Source organism: Aquarana catesbeiana, linkage group LG02, assembly GCF_042186555.1.
Source record: "Aquarana catesbeiana isolate 2022-GZ linkage group LG02, ASM4218655v1, whole genome shotgun sequence".
NCBI classification, from domain to species: domain Eukaryota; kingdom Metazoa; phylum Chordata; class Amphibia; order Anura; family Ranidae; genus Aquarana; species Aquarana catesbeiana.
In genome coordinates, this window is record NC_133325.1 from 455,840,820 (window position 1) to 455,865,584 (window position 24,765).

The window sequence follows — 24,765 nt, forward strand, 5'->3', positions numbered from 1 at the left end:
ACTATAAGAAAATTCTCTATTCTAGGACTGTAAAAAAAGGTGCTTATGCCCAGGCAGCGTACAATCACTGTAGTAATGTGGTCTAGTTTTTAATAAGGGTAAATTCCTGTTCTAGCATCTAAGATGTTTCAAATTTTATTTACTTCATGACTTTGTTATTAACTATAAAGGTGGCATTTTATACAATTATTGTCCAAAAGCAAAGTTGTTAGAACTTTGTGTGTACAACATGTATATACAGTATATGTAGGATTACATGTCATATTTATACTAGTTCTGTCTGTATGTACAGAGTCTAGTTTACTAAAAAACTGTACCTTAGCACGTGTTAACTTCAAATTAATTATATCTAAATAATTTTGTTTTAGTCACCTTAAACTTGCTTTTATGTTTAAAAGGATCATAAGCAACAGTGAAAATAACTTATTTTATAACATCTGCCCCAGTTATCTTTGACCTCACCTATTATATAAGTGGTAATAATATTAATAATGGGTTAACTTTTTATTATAATTGGTCACGTGCCTATCATTACATGAGTGAATCAACAAGAAGATGCTAAACGAATAAAATTATGTTATAAAGACATGTTACAATACTTAAGTGAATCTAAATTAAAACTTTGTGTAGTTTTGGAGACAGTGGTGAGGGGTTAGAACCCCTATCAGGGTTTTATTGCTGACAAATGGAGGAAAGCACCTGACAGTTTATTGTAAGTCCAGAAAATTACTTTTTTTATAAATTATTATTATTATTATTATTATTATTATAAGTCACATCCAATGTGTTTCAGGGTTCAGATGGCCTCCATTTACCAGGGCTAAAACAAAAGAAATTATGAAGGTTAAATAAATGCAGTCTAAAAAAAAAAAAAAAAAGACATTAAAACAGAGAAAATTCATATTATTATATAACACAAATGGAAGTATACATTTAAAACTGCTTCAGTGGTTAAAAACAGGATTGAGATTGTTCAAATAAAAATACATTTAACATTGGTATACTGAGTTACACATTGTGCTAAATACATAACAGTTCATTAGCTTAACTTGCCGCCCGCCCACCGTCAAATGACGGAGGGGCGGTGCGGCTCTTGTTCTGGGTGGACGTCATATGACGGTGCCCAGAATGGCCGCTCTTGTGTGCCCCTGGTGGCGCGCAGCGATCGCGGCTGCGGCCGTGCCGTGTTGCAAGGGCACGGGGCGACCCCGATCTCTGTAAGGAGCCGCGGCTGCGGCCACGGCTCTTTAACCATGTGATCGGCTGTGTCCAATCACAGCTGGTCACATGTAAACCCGGAGATGCCGGTAATCGTCTCGCCTCACACTGACAGAGTGTGAGATGAGGAGAGCCGATCAGTGGCATTTCCTCACAGAGGACATCTAGGCATGTAATCAGGGCACTGATAATCAGTGTGAAGATAATCAGTGCCCTGATTACAATAAAGCGCCCACAGTGCCAGAAGTGAGTGCCCACCAGTGCCAGCAGTGAGTGCTCACCAGTGCCAGCAGCGAGTGCCCAACAGTGCCAGCACACAGTGCCCACAAGTGCCAGCAATCAATACCCATTAGTGATGCCAGTCAGTGCTGGCTATCACTGCTGCTCACCACTGCTGCCCATCAATACCTATTAGTGCTGCCTATCAGTGCCGCCCATCAGTGCCCATCAATGCTGCCTATCCGCGTCACCTGTGCCCACCAGTGCTGTCTGTGTCCATCAGTGCCACCCACCAGTGCCCACCAGTGCCGCCTATCAGTGCTCATCAGTGCCACATATCAGTACCCATAAGAGCGGCATATTCGTGCCTCCTCATCAGTGCCACCTAATCAGTGCCCATAAGTACCGCCTCATCAGTGCCGTCTATCAGTGCCCATCAGCGCTGCCTCATCAACGCCCATCAGTGAAGGAGAAAAATTACTTATTTACAAAATTTACTGACAGAAACTAAGAAAAACTTTTATTCTTTTCAGAATTTTCATTCGTTTTGTTTTTTTTGGAAAAAAAGCTCTATTTGTGTGAAGGAAATGCTAAAAATGTTACATGGTTTCAGTGTAGCATGACAGCGCAATTGTCATTCAAATTGTGACAGCGCTGAAAGCTGAAAAATGGCTTGGGCAGGAAAGGGGTGTAAGTGCCCTGTATTGAAGTAGAACTAAAGGCAAAACATTGAGCGGGATTTGCTAAAACTGGTGCACACAGAATCCGGTGCAGCTGTGCATAGCAGCGGAGGCCGGTTCATAGGGGCCCAGGGGTGCCGCCTCCCTAATCTCCATGCGGGGCACCTGGACGCATAGATTTCTACAAGGTTTTTTTATTTTTTGAAGCACATGCTTAGAGCCTGAGGATCTAATTGGCTTCAAAAAGGTTGAGCACGGGGCCCGAGCCCACCCACTTGTGATAATAGCGAATCCACATTATCTATTGCCTTCCTGCTTCTCCTCTTCTCCTCCTGGCCAATAAGGACAGGAAGTGGGTCCTAAGACCGGATTGGCCAGTAGGAGAAGCAACTGGATTGGTCGGGAGAAGAAGCCGGGGAAGCCACCAAAGCTGCCCGTGACCTGGATGGGGTAAGTGCTGGGCTGATGGGCTGGCTGACGGGCAGGGTGGGGGGGTTTGTTTGCCGCCACTGGTGCATAGTAACCACCAATCAGCTTCTAGGTTTTATTCTCAAAGATTAAACTATTACTAAACCCACAACAGTAAAATCAGTCTGTATATGCAGCAAAGCATGCTTGTTATACTCACTGTGGAACCTAAGGAGTTAATCCTCCGCATTGTGTAGGCTGTTTGATCCTGTCTTCTCTGATCCTCGCCTTCTTTTACTGTCCCTAGTCCATCTCCTGATAGAACAGAGCCTTGGGAGCACTCTGCACATGCTCAGTTTGGTGTGTATTGCTAGAGAGATTTTTTTTCTTGGGAGGGTGCATGTGATCAGCACAGGGCCAATCAGCACTGTCCAGAAAGAGGGTCAGGGGTCATGCAGCCTTATAGGAATGAAAACTCATTCTACAAGTTTTAACCAGTGCTGGCCCAGACACTGATAGAATCACAAGACTGCTATATACTGCTGATGGGAAAAGGTATTTAGCAGTTTATATTTACTAAAATAATTGCATTCCCATGTTCTGTGTACTGTGGGAGACCAGATATAGTGAATGCAGGGTCCTGGGTTTAGTAACACTTTAATTGAACAAGCTGAAGTTGGAAGCTGATTGGTTACTATGCACAGCTGCATCAGTAATCCATTAATCCATGTCCTTAGTCCGCTTGTCTTCAGAAAACTGTTTGCGGGCTTTCTTGTGCATCATCATTAGAAGAGGCTTCCTTCTGGGATGACAGCCATGCAGATCAATTTGATGCAGTGTGAGGCGTATGGTCTGAGCACTGACAGGCTGACCCCCCAATGCTGGCAGCACTCATACGTCTATTTCCCAAAGACAACCTCTGGATATGATGCTGAGCACGTGACCTCAACTTCTTTGGCTGACCACAGAGAGGCCTGTTCTGAGAGGAACCTGTCCTGTTAAACCGCTGTATGATCTTGGCCACCATGCTGCAGCTCAGTTTCAGGGTATTGGCAATCTTTTTATAGCCTAGGCCATTCTTTTTTTCAGATCATCAGAGATTTCTTTGCCATGAGGTGCCATGTTGAACTTCCAGGGACCAGTATGAGAGAGTGAGAGTGATAACACCAAATTTAACACACCTGCTCCCCATTCACACCTGAGACCTTGTAACACTAACGAGTCACATCACACCGGAGAGGGAAAATGGTTAATTTGGCCCAATTTGGATATTTTCACTTAGGGGTGTACTCACTTTTGTTGCCAGCGGTTTAGACATTAATGGCTGTGTGTTGAGTTATTTTGAGGGGACATCAAATTTACACTGTTATACAAGCTGTACACTCACTACTTTACATTGTAGCAAAGTGTCATTTCTTCAGTGTTGTCACATGAAAAGATATAATAGAATATTTACAAAAAATGTGAGGGGTGTACTCACTTTTGTGAGATACTGTAGGTCAGATAGGATACAATAATCATTGGGGGGCATTGATCAAGTCTGTCGCACAACTAGGTATTGCTAAACAGGAGCAGTGAGGCAGATTTGAGACAGATTTATTGTACTTAACACTGAATCACATGACACAGGGGAGCGAAAATGGTATTTGGGCCCAATTTGGATATTTTCACTTAGAGGTGTACTCACTTTTGTTGCCATCCATGTGATTGATCAAATGTTACTGCACTATTGGAGCACTTTGTTTTCTTATATGTGGATCTTTCCATGGGATCAATCACATGGATGGGAGATCGATGGATGATTTAACTCTATATGGGTTGATGCTTTTTTGCCAAGCATGAGAGTGTAAGGCAACCTAATTTGATGAGTGGACCCCCAGAGGTAAGTGGAATCACCATCTGCACGTGGTGTGGATGAACCATATTGAATCTGCTTTAAACGCATTGTGAATCTTTATTGATTTATTACCGTCACATTTAAGGACTGCTTTATTCAATGGACTTTTGTTTTTGTTTATTTCCTTATCACTTGTCACTGGGTGATTCTTTTATTATTTGATTTTATTTAGTTATTCATTTACAGCGCCACTATTCACTTTAGCAGTTTATACGGTAGTTTATTATTTATTTATCTAAGTGGCAGCGTCAGCATTTAACCTTCGTGTTTTACTTATCCTGGCACAGTGGTGGGATCTTCAGTGTGGATGGACGAAACTTTGGACCCTTTGATTTTATTAATGGCTGTCTGTTGAGGTATTTTGAGGGGACAGCAAAATTATACTGCTATACAAGCTGTAAACTCACTACTTTACATGTGTTGTCACATGAAAAGATATAATAAATATTTACAAAAATGTGAGGGTGTACTCACTTTTGTGAGATACTGTATATAAATATATCACATAAATGATGTCACTTCAAAATTAGTGGCAATAATAAATGTGTACATAAATCCCCAACAAATCAACAGTGCCCCAGAAAGAGCTGAAACTGATACAAAGTGATATAGTGCACACCAAAAAAAAAAATAAAAAAAATAAATGTAGCAAAGCTTCTTTCTTTACTCTTGTGTGGTAATGACCAGACATCCACCCTTAGAACTTTAAACCAAACACCATTTGATGTCCTTCACCCACATGGATCTGCACTCACCAAATAATATTGCCACACTTTCACAAATATGGCAATTGCACTTATGAGATCCCAGAAAGATGAAAGCCGCCTCTTCAATTACTGAGCTATCTAATGTTTACATGTAATCTCTCCACCAACAAACATACAAAGGAAGAGGCCATACATAGTGTGATGCCATAGGATTAAAAGCCTTTTATTAAAAAATATAGATATATTAAGCCAGCCTCAGACATGTTTGACTCTGTTCAGCAAGGGTTAAAACTCCTATCAGTTATTTTTTTGTTGTCTGTGTCCTGTTGGAAAAATGTCACTTTGCTTTGTGTCCTGAAAACTCAACAGGAAGTGAAAGAAATGCCCTCCAAAGTCAGGGGAGACCCACTCTGTCAGGGAGGGACCTACACAGTTTTCATCAGAACAAGTGTCCTCGTTAGAAGATTTACCTCACCACTTGTCCTCATGACAACTGTAAAATGTTGGATTTTATGTCCTAATGACAGTGGTCACCAGGATGGCCAATTAGCGAGGGTAACTTTTTCCAGGTGGGAAATGCAATAATAACCACTCCATACTTTATCCAAAATTCACAACTAAAAATGAAAATGTTTTGGCTATACAACCACGTCTACCCAATCTACCCAATGATGTAAGGAACCTTGTTTATATTCGAGATGTTAAATACGAATGCAAAGTCACTTCTGTGTTCAGTGCCTAGTGACACAGTAATGTTACTAGGGAAAGTCCTAGCATTAGGGGGAACTTGCACCTCCAGTTGCTCATTGGACATTGCAAAACGTTAACTGTAATTTCTATAACATAACATTGATAGGATCATATGTGGATATGCTTGTTGGATACAAGCCTCACATTTGTCACATATATTGGAATATGCCTAAGGAATGTTCCCAATGTTTAAACTAGATTTACAGTTGCCTAGTGTATGCAGAGACTCTAAACAGATATTAAGTGACAATTTAGTAAGACAGTAAAAAAATGAATACATATTGTACAAAAAATATTAGGATGAATATTTGGATAACTGCCCCAGAATGCACCAAAATTATTTATACTGCAAAAAAAGCTCATATAAGAAGTCCAGAGTTGGGAGGCTTATCATTTTAGTCTCTCTCTCTCATGCATGGCTGTCTATAACTTTTATTTGTTATAGAATACAACCTACCAAAATGACATTAACCACTTGTTTACTGGGCACTTACACCCCCTCCCTGTCCAGACCAATTTTCAGGTTTCAGCACTGTCACTCTTTGAATGACAATTGCGTGGTCATGCTACAGTTTACCCAAATGAAATTTTTATCATTTTTTTCACACAGATAGAGCTTTCTTTTGGTGGTATTTAATTGCTGCTGGGTTTTTTATTTTTTGCTAAATAAAACAAAAAGGGACCGAAATTTTGAAAAAAAACCTAAAACAGTTTCATTTTTCATTATAAAATTTTGAAAACAGGTAATTTTTCTCCTTCACTGATGTGCGCTGATGAGGCTGCACTGATGGGCACTGATAGGTGGCACTGATGGGCACTGATAGGCACTGATAAGGCGGCACTAATGGGCACTGATAAGCACTGATGAGGCGGCACTGATAGGTGGCACTGATGGGTGACACTAATGGTTGGCACTGATGGACACTGATAGGTGGCACTGATAGGTGGCACTGATGGGCACTTGTAGGTGACACTGATAGGCAGCACTGATCTGTGGCACTGATTATTAGGCACTAATGGGCATTAATTGGCAGCACTGGTGGGCATTGATGGGTGGCACTGTGGGCTCTGGTAGGTGGCACTGGTGGGTACTGATAGGTGGCATTGGTAGGTGGCACAGTGGGCACTGGCAGGTAAAAATGGTGGGCACAGCCACAGCTTTCTGAGTGAGGGACCAATGTCCCTCTGACAGAAGCCAGTAATCGCCTTTTTTTCCCCCTCACGCTGACAGCGTGAGGGAAAAAAAAATACAGATTACCGAGCTTCTGTTTACATCACGTGATCAGACATCATTGGCTGACAGCTGATCACGTGGTAAGGGGCCGGAATCGACCCCTTACTCGTATCTGTGATAAGCCGAGTCTCATAGACTCGGTGATCACAGAGCGTGCCACACGAGACCCGCAGGGTCACGCAGACTGCGCTTGCTCTGGTGGACGTCCATGGACGCCCTCCCGGCAATTACTGCCCGCGCTGCAGCCGTCTTTCGGCTATGGCGCGGGTGGCAAGTAGTTAAGAATCTACCTCAATAATTTGATATACCAAAAAAAAAACACCAATAGTAATGGGAAGGGTTAGAACCAGCATTTCTTGCAGTTTGTGTTGGGGAGATATGCCCTCTGTTCCTTGGCTGATGGCCAAATAGGAAGTGAGGGGATTCTCCATGATGGGGAAAACAAACAGCAATAAGCCAGACACTACACCCACGTTTCCTGTTTGGTTAGTTGGGCAACAAATGAGCAGAATTTTTCCAATGAGGTTTCAGACAGCAAAACAAAAGCAATTTTTTGTAATAGAGCAGGCAAAAAAACCTTGATAAGGTTGCAGTTGGTTTCCCTATTGGGATGACTCTCTTCATTTCCTATGTGATCAATGAGACAGAAGCAAAATGAGGAAATCTCCCCAACAAATTGCAATGTAAGCCAACAGTGGTTGTTATTACCCTTCCCTGTTCTATTGAAAACTGTAAAGAAAAAACAGATTGAATGAAGATCAATTTTAATAAGCAGTGTTGATATATATTGCGGGGGATTCTAACATGGTGGATTTTAAATATATTGTTGAGTTTCCAAATTTTAGTAATTGAGTGTAAAAAAAAGGGGGGGGGGGGAACAACAACATATCCCATCAAAATAAGTCCATTTTGTGCTGCACATTTACACTTTTCTAAACCGGGTATAATGACATTTATTAATGAAGGTGTATTGCTACTCCTGCCGATATTAAATGCTTCTTTCCCAAACAGTACAGAGGCCACCAGTCACCCAAGCAGCAGTCCATTCACTTCAGCTTCAATAAACAGTCTAGGGGTTGTCTTTTTGTAATGGTTTGCTTGTAAACATGTAACAGGAGAAGAATTGGGGTGTAGAATATTGCAAAATGCTCAGTAACATTGAGCACACAAGGACACTCTTGTGACTATGGGACAGCTGAACACCATGAGGCAAGTGTCTTTGGCATCTGGTTACTCTGCACAGCTGCCCAGCCATAGGTATCCAGTGCACTTTAACCACTTCAGCCCCAGAAGAATTTACCCCCTTGCTGACCAGGCCATTTTTTGCGATACGGCACTGCGTCATTTTAACTGACAATTGTGCGACATTGTACCCAAACAAAATAGATGTCCTTTTTTCCCCCACAAATAGAGCTTTCTTTTGATCATATTTGATCACCTCTGTGGTTTTTATTTTTTGCGCTATAAACAAAAAAAGAGACAATTTTGAAAAAAAAAACACAATATTTTGTACTTTTTGCTATAATAAATATCTAAAAATTTAACAAAAAAACCCCAATTTTTTCCTCAGTTTTGGCTGATATACCAGTATATTCTTCTACATGTTTTTGGTAAAAAATAACGCAATAAGCGTATATTGATTGGTTTGCGCAAAAGTTATAGCATCTACAAAATAAGGGATATATTTATGGCATTTTTATTATTTTTTATTAAAAAGTTACCCTGCTAAAGCGTCTTAAAGAGCCGACGTACAGCTACAACGGCTTGCCCAGGTCCGGAAGTGGTTAAGTGTGCTGCACAGTCAAAAGGGGGCCAGTTAGGGTCTTTACTAACAAGTCCTAGGACAGCTGCCTACTTCCGGCTTCCTCCGAACATGGTATAGTGAGTGAGACTCTCCCTCTCCAGACCTAATCCCCTTGTAGAGAAATCCTGCATTCAGCTCCAAATTATTCTCAGGTCTCCAGCCCTGCCACAGCTGAGACCCTGCACAATAGCAACTCAGTCCATAGGATGCCTCAGGGTAAGCAGCCCCCTAAATCTCTTGGAACCTTCCCTGATGGGGAAAGGAACAGTCTCTCTAGGTCTCCAGACTATTTACCACCTCCCAGACCACATTCTGAACACACTTCCCCCGGGATTGGCCAGGGCATGATGAATATTCAGACCAGTTATTTGAATTTCCAGCTCTAAGCTCTAGAAATGAGACAGGGGAAAACAATCAAACTCCCAGTCTGTGAAATCACAAATTGCTCCCTTGTTTTTAGAGGGAGCCAAAAACTAGATTTACCTAGCATCCTATGCTAGTGGGGTGCTACAAGGGTATATTATTAAATAATGGCATTTATTTTCAGTAAGAGAAAAACTCACCTATGCGTCAAACATTATTTAATTGCTTTGGGCAGATGTGTTGTCATGCATTGACATGTTCACACACAAAACTCCCATAAAATGTATCTCAAAGAATCAGTAAAACAACATGAACGTTTGTAGGTGACAGTGTAGTCCTAACTTAAAGCTGTAGGTAGAATTTTTCTCAAGGTGGTATAGCTTTTTTGTTTTAATCTCATTGCTTCTTTTGGAGTTTCTCCATACCTTCTCTACTATACCTAAATTCTTTACTGGATAAGGTGTGGCAAAATGAAAAGCAATTACTTTGAACATACTTGTTAATGGGTCCCCAAGTTTTCCAAAGCTGCAAATCTGCATCATATATAAAGTCAACTATCACTGTACCACCTAACATTATATGCCGTATCCAGAAAAGAAAAAAAAATATATGCACTTTACTGGTACACATGAGATGACAGTTAGAATTCATTAAACTTGTATTCTATTTTTTTTTTTAAACAAATATAGAAAGAAAATTTGTTTATATGGGCTTCAACAATATCCTCTCACAATTTCCAATGAACAATTACAGTACATGCACAATTTACATAACTTATATTATTTCAGATCCATTATTATTTTAGGTCAACGAGTTTTTCATATATAGCTTCTTCAGAGCCATCCCGGGATCCAATAACAGATATTGAACCTAGCTAAATAGAAAACAGTTCATTATCTAACAAACTATATACTTTTATATTAATATCATATTGCTTATATGTCTCCACCTACCAATGTGCAAAGGAAGCAGCCAGAAGCAGAACACACTCCTGAGGCTGACACTGGGACACAGAGGCCAACCCGAAACCCCCCCACATACAGCTGACAGACCCCCTATAGAAATGTATTACTATGTAAATGTAAAGAAAGAAGACAAATTATTGTACCCACAATACCATTAATTAACAGAACCCCAGCCCTAGTTATTGATAGCCCAGAGGGGACTTACATGTGGCCAGATCCAAGAAATGTTCAATTCAGTCAAGCAGAAGATCACCTCGGATGCACAGTGGGCAATCTACGTAAATCATACAAATATATATATATATATATATATATATATATATATATATATATATATATATATATATATATATATATATCAGTTTCATCTAGCCATATACAGCTCCAAAAAGATATTAAAAAGTACACCAATGTGTTTCGTGTATCTCCAGACCACCAAAGCATCAACATATTGTGTAAAATGCCAATTTGATATTTTCTCTGTAACAAGGCTTAGTGTAGCAGAGGACTGTGAAAAAAACATTATATTAACTATGATGCCTCTGATTAGTCATTAGATATTGTGAAAAATAAGTTCACTATTATTATCTTACATTTGTGTGTCTCTTTCATGATGTAATATAATAGGTGGATATGGGTCTCTTTAAAAGAGAGCATGGACTTTTTTTTTGCAGATTCATACATACATAGAGATTGCTCGGTTCTCAGGGCTACCCAAGCAGAGAGCTGGTGACTTCCAGTCACCACTGTCTGCTCTGCACCCCGCCCCCTGCTCATTGGAGCTCTGGGCTGTGGAGGGGGCGGGAGCCATCTTAGGCTCTTAGCGGCTCGCTGAGAGGCTGAACCAGGTGCCGGTCCAGGCATGTGGGTGGATCACAACTTCATTGTAGTGATCTTGCCCGAGCCTAAACCAGCTCTGTGACTTCAGCCGACAGTGGACTTCAGCCTGCTATTTGCTGAAAACGGGTCACAGGAGAGCAGAACAAACAGCACTACCGTGATCCTCAGGAGAAGTACTGCCAAACAAGCTTTGGCTGCACTTCTCTTTTAATGATATAGTATATAGGAGATTCGGGTCACTGCATGACAACATCCACCAATTCCACTAGCTAGGCACCCAGATTTAAAATTAAAAAAAAAAAAATATATATATATATATATATATATATATATATATATATATATATTTATATATGTTGAAATCCAAAAGCATGCTGTCATCTTAACTGGGGGAACTACACCAAACGTCTCACTGTCCAATCTCTTATTGGATCCAGGGATGGTTCTGAAGAAGCTATATATAAGAAACACGTTACCATGTGGATCTAAAACAATATAGGTTATATAAATTGTCCAAACACTAAAATTGTTCATTGGAAATTGTGAGCAAATATTGTTGAATCACGCATAAACAAATCTTTTTAAATATGTTTAAAAAAAATTAAATGGAATACAAGTTTTATGAATTATGTGTCCTCTCCTGTGTACCAGTAAAGTCCGTATATGTTTTCTTTTTTGGATAAAGCTGCAATATTCTTTCTATAAATTTGCACTCCTAACTAATCATAACCCCAATAAAAAAAAAAGTATTCCTGAAATCAGGGACTGATAGGAAAATTTGGTTCACAACTAATACTGTTAGTTGTGAATAATGTTACAACTAATTTCAATGGTGTTTACTAGGGCTGAGATTAGGGCTCTGTTTAAGCCACTCAAGTTCAGGGGCACAAGATTACAGTCAAGGTGTAACAGAAGATGGCCTTCCCAAACTGTTGTCACAAGGTTGGAAGCTTACAATACTCCTCGCTTGAAACACCTGAATGCAATGTTTTGGAGGGGTGACCATATTGAAAAATTAAAACATACAACTTTATATGGGTCTATCTATCTATCTATCTATCTATCTATCTATCTATCTATCTATCTATCTATCTATCTATCTATCTATCTATCTATCTATCTATCTATCTATCTATCTCTTATCTTTGTGTACTTTCTGTACTCTGTACAAGTGATGTGCTAAGTGTTGGTGCTATGTATATTCTGTATAATAACAATTTACTGTAAACCATTCATATTTAATCCCCTTAGTGATTTTTTAACGGAAGGGTTATTAACCGCTTGCCGACTGGCTCACGCCGATATATGTCGGCAGAAGGGCACGTACAGGCATATTAACGTACCTGTACGTTGCCCTTTAAGAAGCGGCTTGCGGACACACGTGCCCGCTGCGAGCTCAGTGAGTGTGATCGCGGTTCCGCGGACTCGATGTCTGTGGGGATACCCACGATCGTCTCACGGAGAGGAAGAACGGGGAAATGCTGATGTAAACAGGCATTTCCCCGTTCTGCCTAGTGACACTGACAATGATCACCGCTCCCTGTAATCGGGAGAGGTGATCAGTGTCGTGTCACACACAGCCCCTCCCCCCCACAGTTAGAATCACTCCCTAGGACACACTTAACCCCTACAGCGCCCCTAGTGGTTAACCCCTTCACTGCCAGTCACATTTACACACTAATCAATGCGATCATCGCACTGATCGCTGTATAAATGTGAATGGTCCCAAAATAGCGGCAAAAGTGTCCGCCATAATGTCGCAGTCACGATAAAAATTGCCAATTGCTGCCATTACTAGTAAAAAAAAAAAAATTATTAATAAAAATGCCATAAAACTATCCCCTATTTTGTAGACGCTCTTTTGCGCAAACCAATCAACAAACACTTATTGTGATTTTTTTTTTTTACCAAAAATATGTAGAAGAATATGTATTGGCCTAAACTGAGGGAAAACATTTTTTTTATATATATTTTTTGGGGATATTTATAATAGCAAAAAGTAAAAAATAATGTTTTTTTTTTAAATTATTGCTATTCTTTTGTTAATAGTACAAAAAATAAAAACCGCAGAGGTGATCTAATACCACCAAAAGAAAGCTCATTTGTGGGAAAAAAAGGATGTCAATTTTGTTTGGGAGCCACGTCGCATGACCGCGCAATTGTCAGTTAAAGCGACGCAGTGCCGAATTGCAAAAAGTGCTCTGGTCTTTTGCCAGCCAAATGGTCCGGGGCTGAAGTGGTTAAACAAATCAGCATTACAAAACACTCATCAAAAAAACATACATCAAAGTGCAATGTTATCAATAAAATCTGCTCCATACAAGGGATATATTCCCCTGTTATACACCATACAACCTAAATACAAGAACTCAAATTCAGTAATGACAGTCTATCTTGTCAGATATCATTATTCATCATCCCTCACCCGCATAGCGAATGATTAAACAATGAAGGGTGGAATGCCAATACCGGGGGGGCAGAAGGAGGAGAGACGTGTGATGTGTAGCAAGTGCAGAGAGTGGGGCGACATGTAAGGAGGGAGAGGGAGAGATGACATCTGGGGAGGATAACCCACGCAGTCATATATACCAAAGATTAACCACAAGTATCTATCCAACCAGACCTTATCGAATTTGCCTGGGCATTGCCTGCTCTCATACGTGAGTCTATATAGAGCCAGTACTGAGTTAACCAACTGTCTCCATGAATCAGGAGTAGGTGGCTCTACCGACTTCCTTCCTAAAGGTATTTCCCTTCTAGCGTAAAACAGAGAGAAGGTTATGCAGAGCTTAACAAATGTATCCCCCTCAACTTCTCCCAGATGACTTAATAAGAGTACCAGAGGGTCTAGCAATATCTGAGTGTCACGTCGGTCACTTAAAGTCATGGCCACCGCCTCCTTATATGGGCAGAGCTTGGGACAGGACCAGACTATATGCCAGAACGTGCTTACATCTAGGGCATGTTGAGTCAAGCTGAGGGTATATGGGGGCCAATCATTGAGGGGTGTAATAGGCCCTGTGCAGGAACTTAAGTTGTATAAAATGGAAAATTTCCTATCAAATACTTACCGTAATTTTCCTTTCCTGATGGACTCCATGGCAGCCTATGTGTGGGTTTACCCCACCTCCTCTCCAATGCTATAGGACCCCATTACCATAAATTTGAGTTCACAGCCAGAGACTGCATTCTGTAACTAGCCAACTCTTGATCCATAGGTGGGAACTCCACCTGTCATGGAGTCCATCAGGAAAGGAAAATTACAGTAAGTTTTTGAAAGAAAAGCTTCCATTTCCCTGAGAAACTCCATAGCATCCTACGTGTGGGAAAAAACTAGCCAAACCACATGGGCGGGTTTGCTGATCAACAAAAACTTTAATTTACCCCGTCAACCGAAAGGATACTTAAACCAACGCTTACAGAAGATAAGGGTGCAGATTACACGCAATAATGCGCAATGAAGGTGTTGATGGAGGCCCACAAGGCCGCTCTGCAGATAACGTCTGGAGCCACATGGCAGGCCACCGCCCAGGATGTCGAGGCGCCCCTAGACGAGTGCGCTGTCACCAAGCCCTTTGCCCTATAGGCCTGCTGGACAGCCTGGACAATCCAGAATGCAATTGTCCTAGATGAAGCCAGTCTTCCCCTGTTTTTCCCAGAAAGGAGGAAAAAGAGTTGATCTTACCGTCTAAACGAGGCCGCAGCCTGAGGTACTCCTTCTGTGTCTCACCCACATCTAAGAGGATGAGCCTCAGAGGCTTCTGGCGCCTTGAAGGTAGGAAGAACGATCTCTTAGTTTCTGTGGAAGACGGATATGACTTTGGGATTTGAGTCCAGCATGAGTATGAGTACTACCCAGTTCAGAAAGAAGGAAAGAAACAGCTTTTTGTGACCGAAGGCCCCGATACCGAAACTCTCTTGGCCGATGTGATAGCCACAAGAATGTGGACTTTGATAGAGAGATTCTTAATGGATGTTGGGCATCTCCGAGCTCTGAGAGTGAGTCCCATTTGGGAAATCTTGGTCCCCTCTGGGGCCTGAGACTTACTGACCCTCTAAAAAATTGCCGGACGAGAGGGAGGCCAGCCCACGAGACTCCCGGGAAGGCCGATAGGGCTGACACTTGGACTCTAAGGGAGCCAACTGACAGAGACAGGTCTAGGCCTGATTGCAGGAATTCCAGAATTTCTTGCATCCCCTGATCCCTGAATGAATGACTGTCATCTTCTGATGTTGGAACCTCTCTTCTGATACCTGAAGTGACTTACTCTCAGATCATCGACTTTACATGCTGAAGCCTGTTGAGGTTTCCCCTCTCGGATGCCTATTTGACTTCTATACTGTACAGTATATGAGTCCACCAAGTCTGGTAAGCGTGCCAGCCTTATCTTTTGTTTACACACACGATCAAGTTTGATATCACCGGGAGAAGTGTGAGAGACTTTTTTCATGCACAGGATTTATTTTCATGCTGCACATTTTTGTTTATTCAAGAATTCTTTCGAATTTGAATCATTCATCTTTCGAAACATTCACTTTGAACTTTAATTTGTTCATATACACTATATATTGTTATATTCATTTATATGATATTGTTGGTTCTATTATATTTTTATTTCACAGTTTTTATATTTTGTCTTTATTTGGAGCGCCACATTATTATTGTTTTATCTGTCCTTGATCCCCTTCCCAATTACAGGGACATCCATGACGCCCTTTGAAAGACATTGCCAAAATAATCCTCATCCTTCAGGTTTGATCTCCTTGCTATGCTCCTGACAGGCTCCTCGCCCCCTCAGCTCCTGGCAGGCTCCTGCGGTAAAGCGAATCTGATCTCAGCATCTCATTTGATCTACAGCAATGGGAGCAAGGGAAACCAAATAATGTTGCCAGAATGCACTTGCTCTCAAATTAAATTATACATTTCTATACCGTTGGCACTTAGTTGTGATGTGAGTTGCACCTTATACTCTGAAGCATGCTGGGACTTGTTTTCAGGGTTGCTTGGAACAGGGCACTTACCTTCATATATGGTGGACCTGCCCAATTGTGCACACCTTATGGACCCAGGTCTATGATATGCTGCAGATACTCTTTCATGCTGATGTCCCGATGTTACCTGGTGTGGTGCTGCTGAATCTGTAATCTGACAGCCTTACTTCTCGCCATTTTAAACTTATGACCTGTGTACTCACAGCTACCAAGCAAATAATAGCTAAAGCCTGGTTGACGAATACCTTCTCTCTCAAAGCTGTGAATATAAGGTACAATGGATTCTTACAAATGATAAATTGACTGCCAAACTTTCCAACACTATCGGGCTTATTTACGAAAGGCAAATCCACTTTGCACTACAAGTGCAAACTACAAGTGCAAAGTGCACTGGAAATTACACTGAAAGTGCACTTGAAAGTGCAGTCACTGTAAATCTGGGGGGTAGATCTGAAATGAGGGGAAGCTCTACTGATTTTACTATCCAATCATGTGCAAGCTAAAATGCTGTTTATTTTCCTTGCATGTCCCCCTCGGATCTACAGCAACTGCACTTCCAAGAGCACTTTCAGTGCAATTTCAAGTGCACTTTGCACTTGTAGCTTGCACTTGTAGTGCAAAGTGGATTTGCCTTTCGTAAATAACCCCCTATGTGTATCTTTCCTAAAACCCATGGATCTCCAAGTTTATGCTCTTGGATTTTGATTACTGTCTACTGGACCTGTGAGTGACTATTATAGCCCCCAGCAGTTGAAGGAATACACTCAAGCCTTCTGCAATGCGCCCTGCTACTTCTCAACCCCCCCTTCCCACTCTCCCTCTTTTTTTTCTCTTTCTTTCTTTATGTGTTTTACTTTCTCCGTTATTTTTTTTCATTACTGTTGACCTTATGATAGAGCCTTGAGGTCATATACTGGCTAAGCCTACTTATATTGTATTATCTGTATTTTCCGAAGGTTGACTACCAGTACATTGTGGGCCTGCATGCCTTGTTTTTGTCTCATGTATTTTGCACTGGCTCTTAATCTGCTGTTTTGCAAATAAAATAAAAACTACTGAACGAAAAAAAAAGAAATCCACCATATTTAAGGATTGGTAAATTACAATATATTAAACTTTTGTTTTGGGGTTTATTACCTCTTTAATTCACATTATCTTCTTTTACCTTTTCTGGTAATTATACAAGAGGTCAAACACACAAGGCTTAATAAAAAAGATGAAATTTCAGATTCAAAGGCAAAATGAAAAAGATGAAATTTCAGGTTCAAAGGCAAAATTATAAAATTCAAAGGCACTCAAAGGATCATTCTATCTGAGGACAAAATGTTATCCTTAAATCCCTTAATCCTAAAGCAGGTGTCGCTGGATTACTACAATATACTTTCACACAAACATATTTATTAATTAAATGAAGACACACGCAAACATGGTTTATGTTGTTCATGAGCCTTTTATCCAAGCAGTTTTATAATCAAAACTTGAAGGCAATTAACAACTTTCTGACCACCCTATAGCAGTTTTACTGCTACAGGGGTGCAGCTCTGCACAGGATCACGTATGTATACGTGATTCTGCATTTCCGCCTGCAGGGGGCGTGTGCACCACTGGCGGGCCACTTGTGCTGTGATTCTTAACATCAGAAGCCAATCTGCGGGTGCTGGGCACTCAATGTCCTCGGGCACCTGCCGCTCATCAGTAAACAACACAAAATGGGGATCTGCCTATGTAAACAGGGCAGATTGCCGTTCTGACAGGGGGAAGGGATGGATTCTGTGTTCCTGCAAAGCAGAGACTAGAATCTATCTCTTCCCCTAGTAAAAGCAGCACATACAGAACACATAAACCCTTTGATTGACTTAGCCGTTTAACCCCTTCCCAGCCGGTGTCATTAGTACAGTGACAGCGCATATTTTTAGCACTGATCACTGTATTAGTGTCACTGGTTCCTGCAAAGTGTCAAAATTGTTAGTTAGTGTCCGATTGTTCACTGCAATATTGCAGTCCCGCTAAAAGTCCCTGATCGCCGCCATTACTAGTAATAAAAAATAAATAAATATAAAATCCATAAATGTATATCATAGTTGTATATGCTATAACGCTCTCGTAAACCAATCAAAATATACTTATTGGGATTTTTTTTCTTACCAAAAACATGTAGCAGAATACATATTTGCCTAAAATTATGAAGAAATTGGATTTTTAAAATGTTGTTATTGGATATATTTTATAGCAGAAAGTAATATATATATATATATATATATATATATATATATATATATATATATATATATTTATATTTATATTTATATTTCGTTTATAGTGCAGTGGTGATCAAATACCACCAAAAGAAAGCTCTATTTGTGGAAAAAATATGACATCAATTTTATATGGGTGCAGTGTTGCATGACCACACAGTTGTCAGTTAAAGACACAGTGATGTATCGCAAACAATGGCCTGGTCATGAAGTGGGGTGTCACATCTACCCCAATGCAGGTGGTCAGACACTATAGCAAGCTACTGTGTGCTTCACCTAAAGCAGCCCCCTTTCCCTTAAGGCAAGCAGGCGTACCAGTACTTAGTCACCTCCAGGACTTATACACAATACTATAGTGCCTGGCCACCACATCAGGGCAGATGCGAACTGAGCAAAGCAAAGAAATACTTGCAGTTAGCAGATAGATAGCATGGTTCTATAACAGTCCAGGTAAAAAGGCAGGCTGAGTTCAAGGAACTGAGCATTTGGCTTGCATATAACAGGGGACTGACCACATCAATCACCTTGCAGGTGGACAGAGACAGGGTGAATGCAATAGCCAAAACCCGGATGCTGGAATGAGGAGCAGGAGCACTTAAGTGACATGAGGTAAATCTCTTGGAGGTCAAGTGGTAATTCCCAAGTAAAATTATCAGATAAATGATCACTCTACATTTGGATTTAAGACAAAAGATTAATTTATATGTAAAAGCTAATGATATATGCAAACATGTATATAAAAATACTAGTACCTTCCCAGCCCTAGATATCTGACTTTAATCCATCTTTTCTGTACAACTTGTATAATGTAGGCTATAATTATCAGCTAAAAAAGGCTTCAGAATGATGGCTGCCAGTTATAAGTCTACTGAAATGCTGGAAAGAAAGTAATCTGTGCATTGTACAGACTGGTAGGTTGAAAAAAAAAAAAAAAAAGCTAGTGTGTACCCACCTTAAAGTGGTTGTAAACCCTTACATATACCCAGTGAAGTAACTGACATCAGGTGATACACAGAGAATAAACAAATCTTCCTACATAAGTTGTATTTGTTTATCTGCAGTCTTCTCTTCTCTACAGCCGTTCAAAGTCCAGAAATTACACAGAAACTCATAGCTCTGAAAAGCAGGGGTCGGCGAGCTGAAGTTACACTGTGTAGCGCTCAGTGAGGAGAGCTCTGAAAGCTGTTTGGAGGGAAAGGATACACCCCCTCCCCTTCACACAGTACAGAGGAACAGAGTTGAGGCTGTCAATCAGCTGCAGATCCCTCCCCTGTCACTTCTCTCTTGGTGTCAGGAAAATTTGTCAGACGTGATTCATGCAGAAAGCAGAGAAACAAAGCAGCAGACAGAAATTACACTTTCTGCTCTTAATTGAGACAAGTACAAGTATACAAGTACACATAGAGGGATATGCTTTGTCCATATTTCATGTCTGAGGTTTTCAACCACTTTAAGGCTGTGGGATTCATTTACTAAGAATAACGGGAAGTAATGGTCACTCTGCATTTAGTTACGCCCAATTAAGTGTGCTAATATCGGCGAACATGCCTTTGTAATTGTCAAATCTGCATAACCGCAAATTTGCAAATGCCAATTGCTACCGAGTTTGGAAATGCACTGCAGCCATGAGCACATGAATGTGAATAAAACATTTTTATGTGAAATGTGCTCTACCATGTGTGCATCTATTTATGTATATTCCAATTAGTATTCCTAGTTTGTTTTTTTCTTTTGCTAACGAATGCGGTTATGAATAAGTATTGTAGAGTAATGTCTGCCATTCTGTAAAGTTACATGTATTGAACATTTAAGTTACAGATCTGTTATATCTTTTTTTTTTCATGTTAATTTTGTTTTTATGCAACTATAAAGCTGTAATTATTTATGTTCATTCTTTAATGTTCATTGTTTAATCATACTACAATATTATGCAGGTCTCAGTGTACTTAGCACAATGGCTTAGTGGTTTGCACTGATATCTACAAAGCACCCAGGTTGTGAGTTCAAAACCTAGCCAACCTACTACCCACCTAAGGTAGCTGTGTTGATTTTTCCAGTGCACAAACGAATAAAAAAACCTTGCACGTTAACTAGAGTGTGATTTTTGAAATTCCACACCACAATATTATTGAACAAGTACCATCGCATGCATTTGAAGAGTTAATATTATGGAATCAACCAAACTGATGTGGCATTGGCTATTAGGCATTCACCTATTCCTCTCAATTCCCTGGATATCTTTTTATGTCCCTTTCCTGTTTTATACAGTTCAACTACCATTTCTCACAGATCCTTTGACAATTCTTTTGCTTTCCCCATGACTCAGAATCCAGAAACGTCAGTGCAGCACTGGATGAAAGATGCAAAGGTCTGTCCAGAGTCCAGAAACTCATTGACCTTTTATACATACACATTAATTACAAGCAAACAGATCATAGGCGAGGATGGTAACCTTTAATAGCCATTCAAACCCCTTTGTGTCAACTTGTGTGCATGTTATCAGGCCAAAATCACCAGGCTATTTAAACTTTTGATCAGGGTCATTTGGGTAGTTTCTGTTGTGATTATGATTTAAAAAGAATAAACACAGTTGATTGATAATAAATGGCTTCAGCCAAACACTAACCTTGAGTGAAAGAAATGTTTTTGTGTTATCATTCAAATTCTCTGAAAAATGGCCAAGAAATCATACATTCTGCCAGGGTATGTAAACTTATGAGCACAACTGTAGTTGTAGAAAGAGGGGGAATTTATCTCTTCACAGACTTTCAATGATATTTCAGTTTACACATACATTTTTTAAGCAGTTTAAAAGTAGATTATCTTTAAACAATATACCACATATTTAAGAACCATTTAGTCTATCATATCATGCGCTAAACATTATTTCCATGTGCAATTCCCATGTTTCGATCAGGACTACCGATTTAGTAGATGGTCTCTGTTGTCTGTGACCTATAGTGAATTTGATTTTGTGACTATTTTTGCCTGAGCACTATATTGAATTCATTTTTAATTTTTCTTTTTTCGCAGCTTTAGTCATTTTGCGACCATTTATTTGCGCATTTGCAAATTTGCACTATAGTAAATAAACACCTGTGTGTAGTACACATGTAAAGCAAAGTGATTGCCTGCAGAGTGAATTGTTATGTTGTATCCAAATAGTATATGAGTATCAGGAGTTTTTAGAATAAGTTCACTCTAACAACAGTAACAAGAAACAAAAATCTCCTTATAGGAGCAGACATATAAATAAGCACAACATCCCTATCAATATGTATCCATTTCGGTCTGCTTATACATTCAGCACTTCCATGCATTTTTGTTTTTTTTTGCTTTTCTTCTCATCCCTGTTTGGTCAACAGTCCTTCAACTAGACTAACTTTTCTCTGGCAGATTGCACGGCGAGAATTTTGAGGAAATGCAGAAAGACTACAGTATATTGCTGCTAGAGGGGACTTTACTTCTCTTGCTGGTCCAAGGTAAGGGAAATTATATTTTATCATCACTTTAAAATGTGCTGTTGCCCACATCAAGGCCTATACTACACTAGGCCCTTGTTTTGTTGTCTAATTTATATTTGCTCAGCTGCCCATGAGATTTAGACCCAAGAAAGGAGGTGAAAAATTTGCTGAACTGATACAATAAAGCCTCGTACACACTACCAGTTTTTTTTTTTTTTCGTTCAACCCTATGGATTGAACTAAAAAAAAAACCTGACAGCTCAGGTCGGAGCCGCTATACTAACAATCTGATGTTAATACAGCGATCTTCCCGCTGAGGTATTGTGTTTTAACAGGGGGATGCCCCCCGCCAGATTACTCTGGCCATTGGCTGAGAGCGCTGATCAGCAGCCAGTCAGCAGACCTTTTTTCAGTCGTGACCCTTTGACAGAAGCCGACCAAACTCTTCTCTCGGACCAGCTTCCATACACATGGGCTGAAGGTTCAATAGAAACCAGGTGATGCCGTCCGACATTCGGCCCTTGTGTACTAGGTTTAAGGCAGACCGTCTTTAAAAAACTGCAAGTCATGTGGTGGTGCTGGTCTTACTTAAAAAAAAAAAAAAAAGGTAAAATGTATTAATAAGTAGGTTCTGAGTATTCTTTGACCTTGCTGCTATCTTGATACATTCCTGTCACTGTGCCTAAAATGTGTTTGCTTGTTATAGGTAAAGCACGTTTAAGGTACATTGAAAGGATGCATTTATTCAATGCACCATTCACTGTTTCACTGCACTATTTTTCCGTGTTGCTCATATTTTCATTTTAGTTTATAATATCCATTTGAAATTAAGTGGTGCTTTATAATACTGAAATCATTGTCATTTGATCCTGCTAAAGTTGGCCAGATCATGTTACTTCTCTTACGATTTGGGTTTCCTTAGTGTTTTCATAGCTAGTTCTCTCAGGTGTGCCTCCCCAGTCCTCCCCACTGAGCTCACTCACCAGCCCTCCTGGCTGTGACCAGCAGTCCTCCCTGGAGACTGTATTCTCTCCCGCTGTCCTTTACTTGCTCTCTCATATGCCTCTCCTTCCACAATCTCGTCACTCCTCCTGGATGCACCCGAGCCCCAGCCAAGGGTCACCCCCCCCGCCAGACTGGGGAGCTCCTCATGGGCCCCCGACACTCCCTCACTCCAGCTCCTCCACCTGACAACTCCTCCCCAGCTGGGCGGACCCCAGGCATTTAGGGAGGCCTGCCCCCCTGCCAATCCAAGTAGGGGATTGGTCACAGCTCCTAAAGATACCCCAGGTAGCATCGCCTCTCTTCCCCTCCTTTCCTTCTAGCACTCTCTAGAAGGAAGAGGGAGGTGACAGTGAACTGATGTGGCCTGTGAGTCCCCAGCTGCTACCCTGAGCCACTCCCAGCCCAGAATGAAAACAAACAGGCCTAGCAACCAGCTAGGCCTGCCTAAATTTACCCACGCTACCAACAAAAAATCCTCACTCCAGCACCCACCTAACTAGAGGGTACTACAAAAAGATAGATAGTCAGACAGATAATTCTACAGCAAAATTAATAATAGCGTACAACTTTTTCTTTTGGCAGATGTCCAGGCTTGTCACATTACTATAGATTCTTCTGTAATTCAGCTTGGTTCCCCTCTGTTGGCTTCTTGCTCTTCCTATTGCCCTGAGATAGGAAGAGGAGCAGTGGTATGGAAGCTGGACAAGGATCTTCTGCCTGAAGCTCACGTGAATGTTCATGGAAACACTTCATCTGTGTATATCAGAAGCTTCAACAAAACGTCAGGACTTCTTCAATGCTTTGTGGACAACAGTGAAGGACTCCAGTTAATGGATGAAATTCTCATTAGAGCTGGCTGTAAGTGCATTTTTCTAAATACCATGAGTATATATTTTTTAATTTTTTTGTGCTCTCCCATCTGTTCACAGATCTATACAACTTTTATTATCATATGAATAAAACATACTGTATATCCGTTTAGTACAATCTACTAAAACTTTGCTGCAAGTGTATTTAAAGGGGCCGTGTCCTATTTTGGGAGCCTCAAAAGAATGAAAGCATGCGTGATAAAATGACGATCATTTTTTCAGTGGGTTTGGCACCAATGTAATTTGTTTTGTGATCTACCTACACAGTTAAAGACCAACTTTAGAATTTATCCCTTGCAGTGAGGCTGCTATTTTTCTAGAGGAGAGGAGAAACAATAACTCACCTGATTCTCCACACCCCCTGAAGACCACAACCCCCCCCCCCACGATCCAGTAGCAGACTGTCCCTTGGCGTCCTCATGTCCAGAACAGAGCTATGGACCTGCTCTGGTATCAATGACACCTTATGCATAGAATGCATTAAGGTGAAAAAACACAAACCTTTACAACCTTTAAAGCAGAATAAACTCTATTTTTTTCATATAAATGGGCACCCAGTAGCTGGTAGCCATAATGTGGTGGAATGCAAAGCATATTAGCAGGACTTACCTGTCAAACAATTCCCTCCAGTGCTGCGCTGTCAGTGCTCTTGCAGGTTGCAGGTGCTTTCCTCTTCCCCTGGTCTTTCTTCTGGGTTTGGTCTGACAGGCTATTTGAATGGCTGCGATGACATCACTCCTGCGCAGGTGCATAGGAGTCACATCGTCGTGGCTCAGAGTGGTACTGTAAATCTGTTGTACAACTTAAAGAGGAGTTCCAGCTGCAAAAAAAGTGTTTTTTTAAAAGTCAGCAGCTAAGTACTGTAGCTGCTGACTTTTAATAAAGAAACTTACCTGTGCAGGGAGCCCGCGATGTCAGCCCCCCCGAGACCGATTCGTCCACTGGCTTGGGTGCAGGCACCGCCATTACAACTAAGGGAAACTGGCAGTGGAGCCTTTGGGCTTCACAGCCAGTTTCCTACTGCCATGCGCGAGTCGCGCGGCAGTTTGTGAATGGCCACCTCGTCTTCTGGGACACACACAGGTCCCAGAAGGC

The 24,765-nt window shown here is 40.8% G+C and overlaps 1 protein-coding gene across 2 annotated transcripts in view; it reads left to right on the forward strand.

Annotated features, from left to right (window-relative positions):
• The window catches only part of CSF3R (colony stimulating factor 3 receptor), an 81,340-nt gene that overhangs the window by 786 nt on the left and 55,789 nt on the right, over positions 1 to 24,765 (forward strand). The window contains exons 2-4 of one of the 2 annotated variants that reach the window (XM_073615622.1): positions 18,864 to 18,941; positions 21,729 to 21,814; positions 23,384 to 23,659. In XM_073615622.1, coding sequence (XP_073471723.1) covers positions 18,937 to 18,941; positions 21,729 to 21,814; positions 23,384 to 23,659 — 367 coding nt within the window. In that variant the 5' untranslated portion in view covers positions 18,864 to 18,936. The remainder of the gene's footprint in view (positions 1 to 18,863; positions 18,942 to 21,728; positions 21,815 to 23,383; positions 23,660 to 24,765) is intronic. The other variant, XM_073615623.1, reaches the window with a different exon arrangement.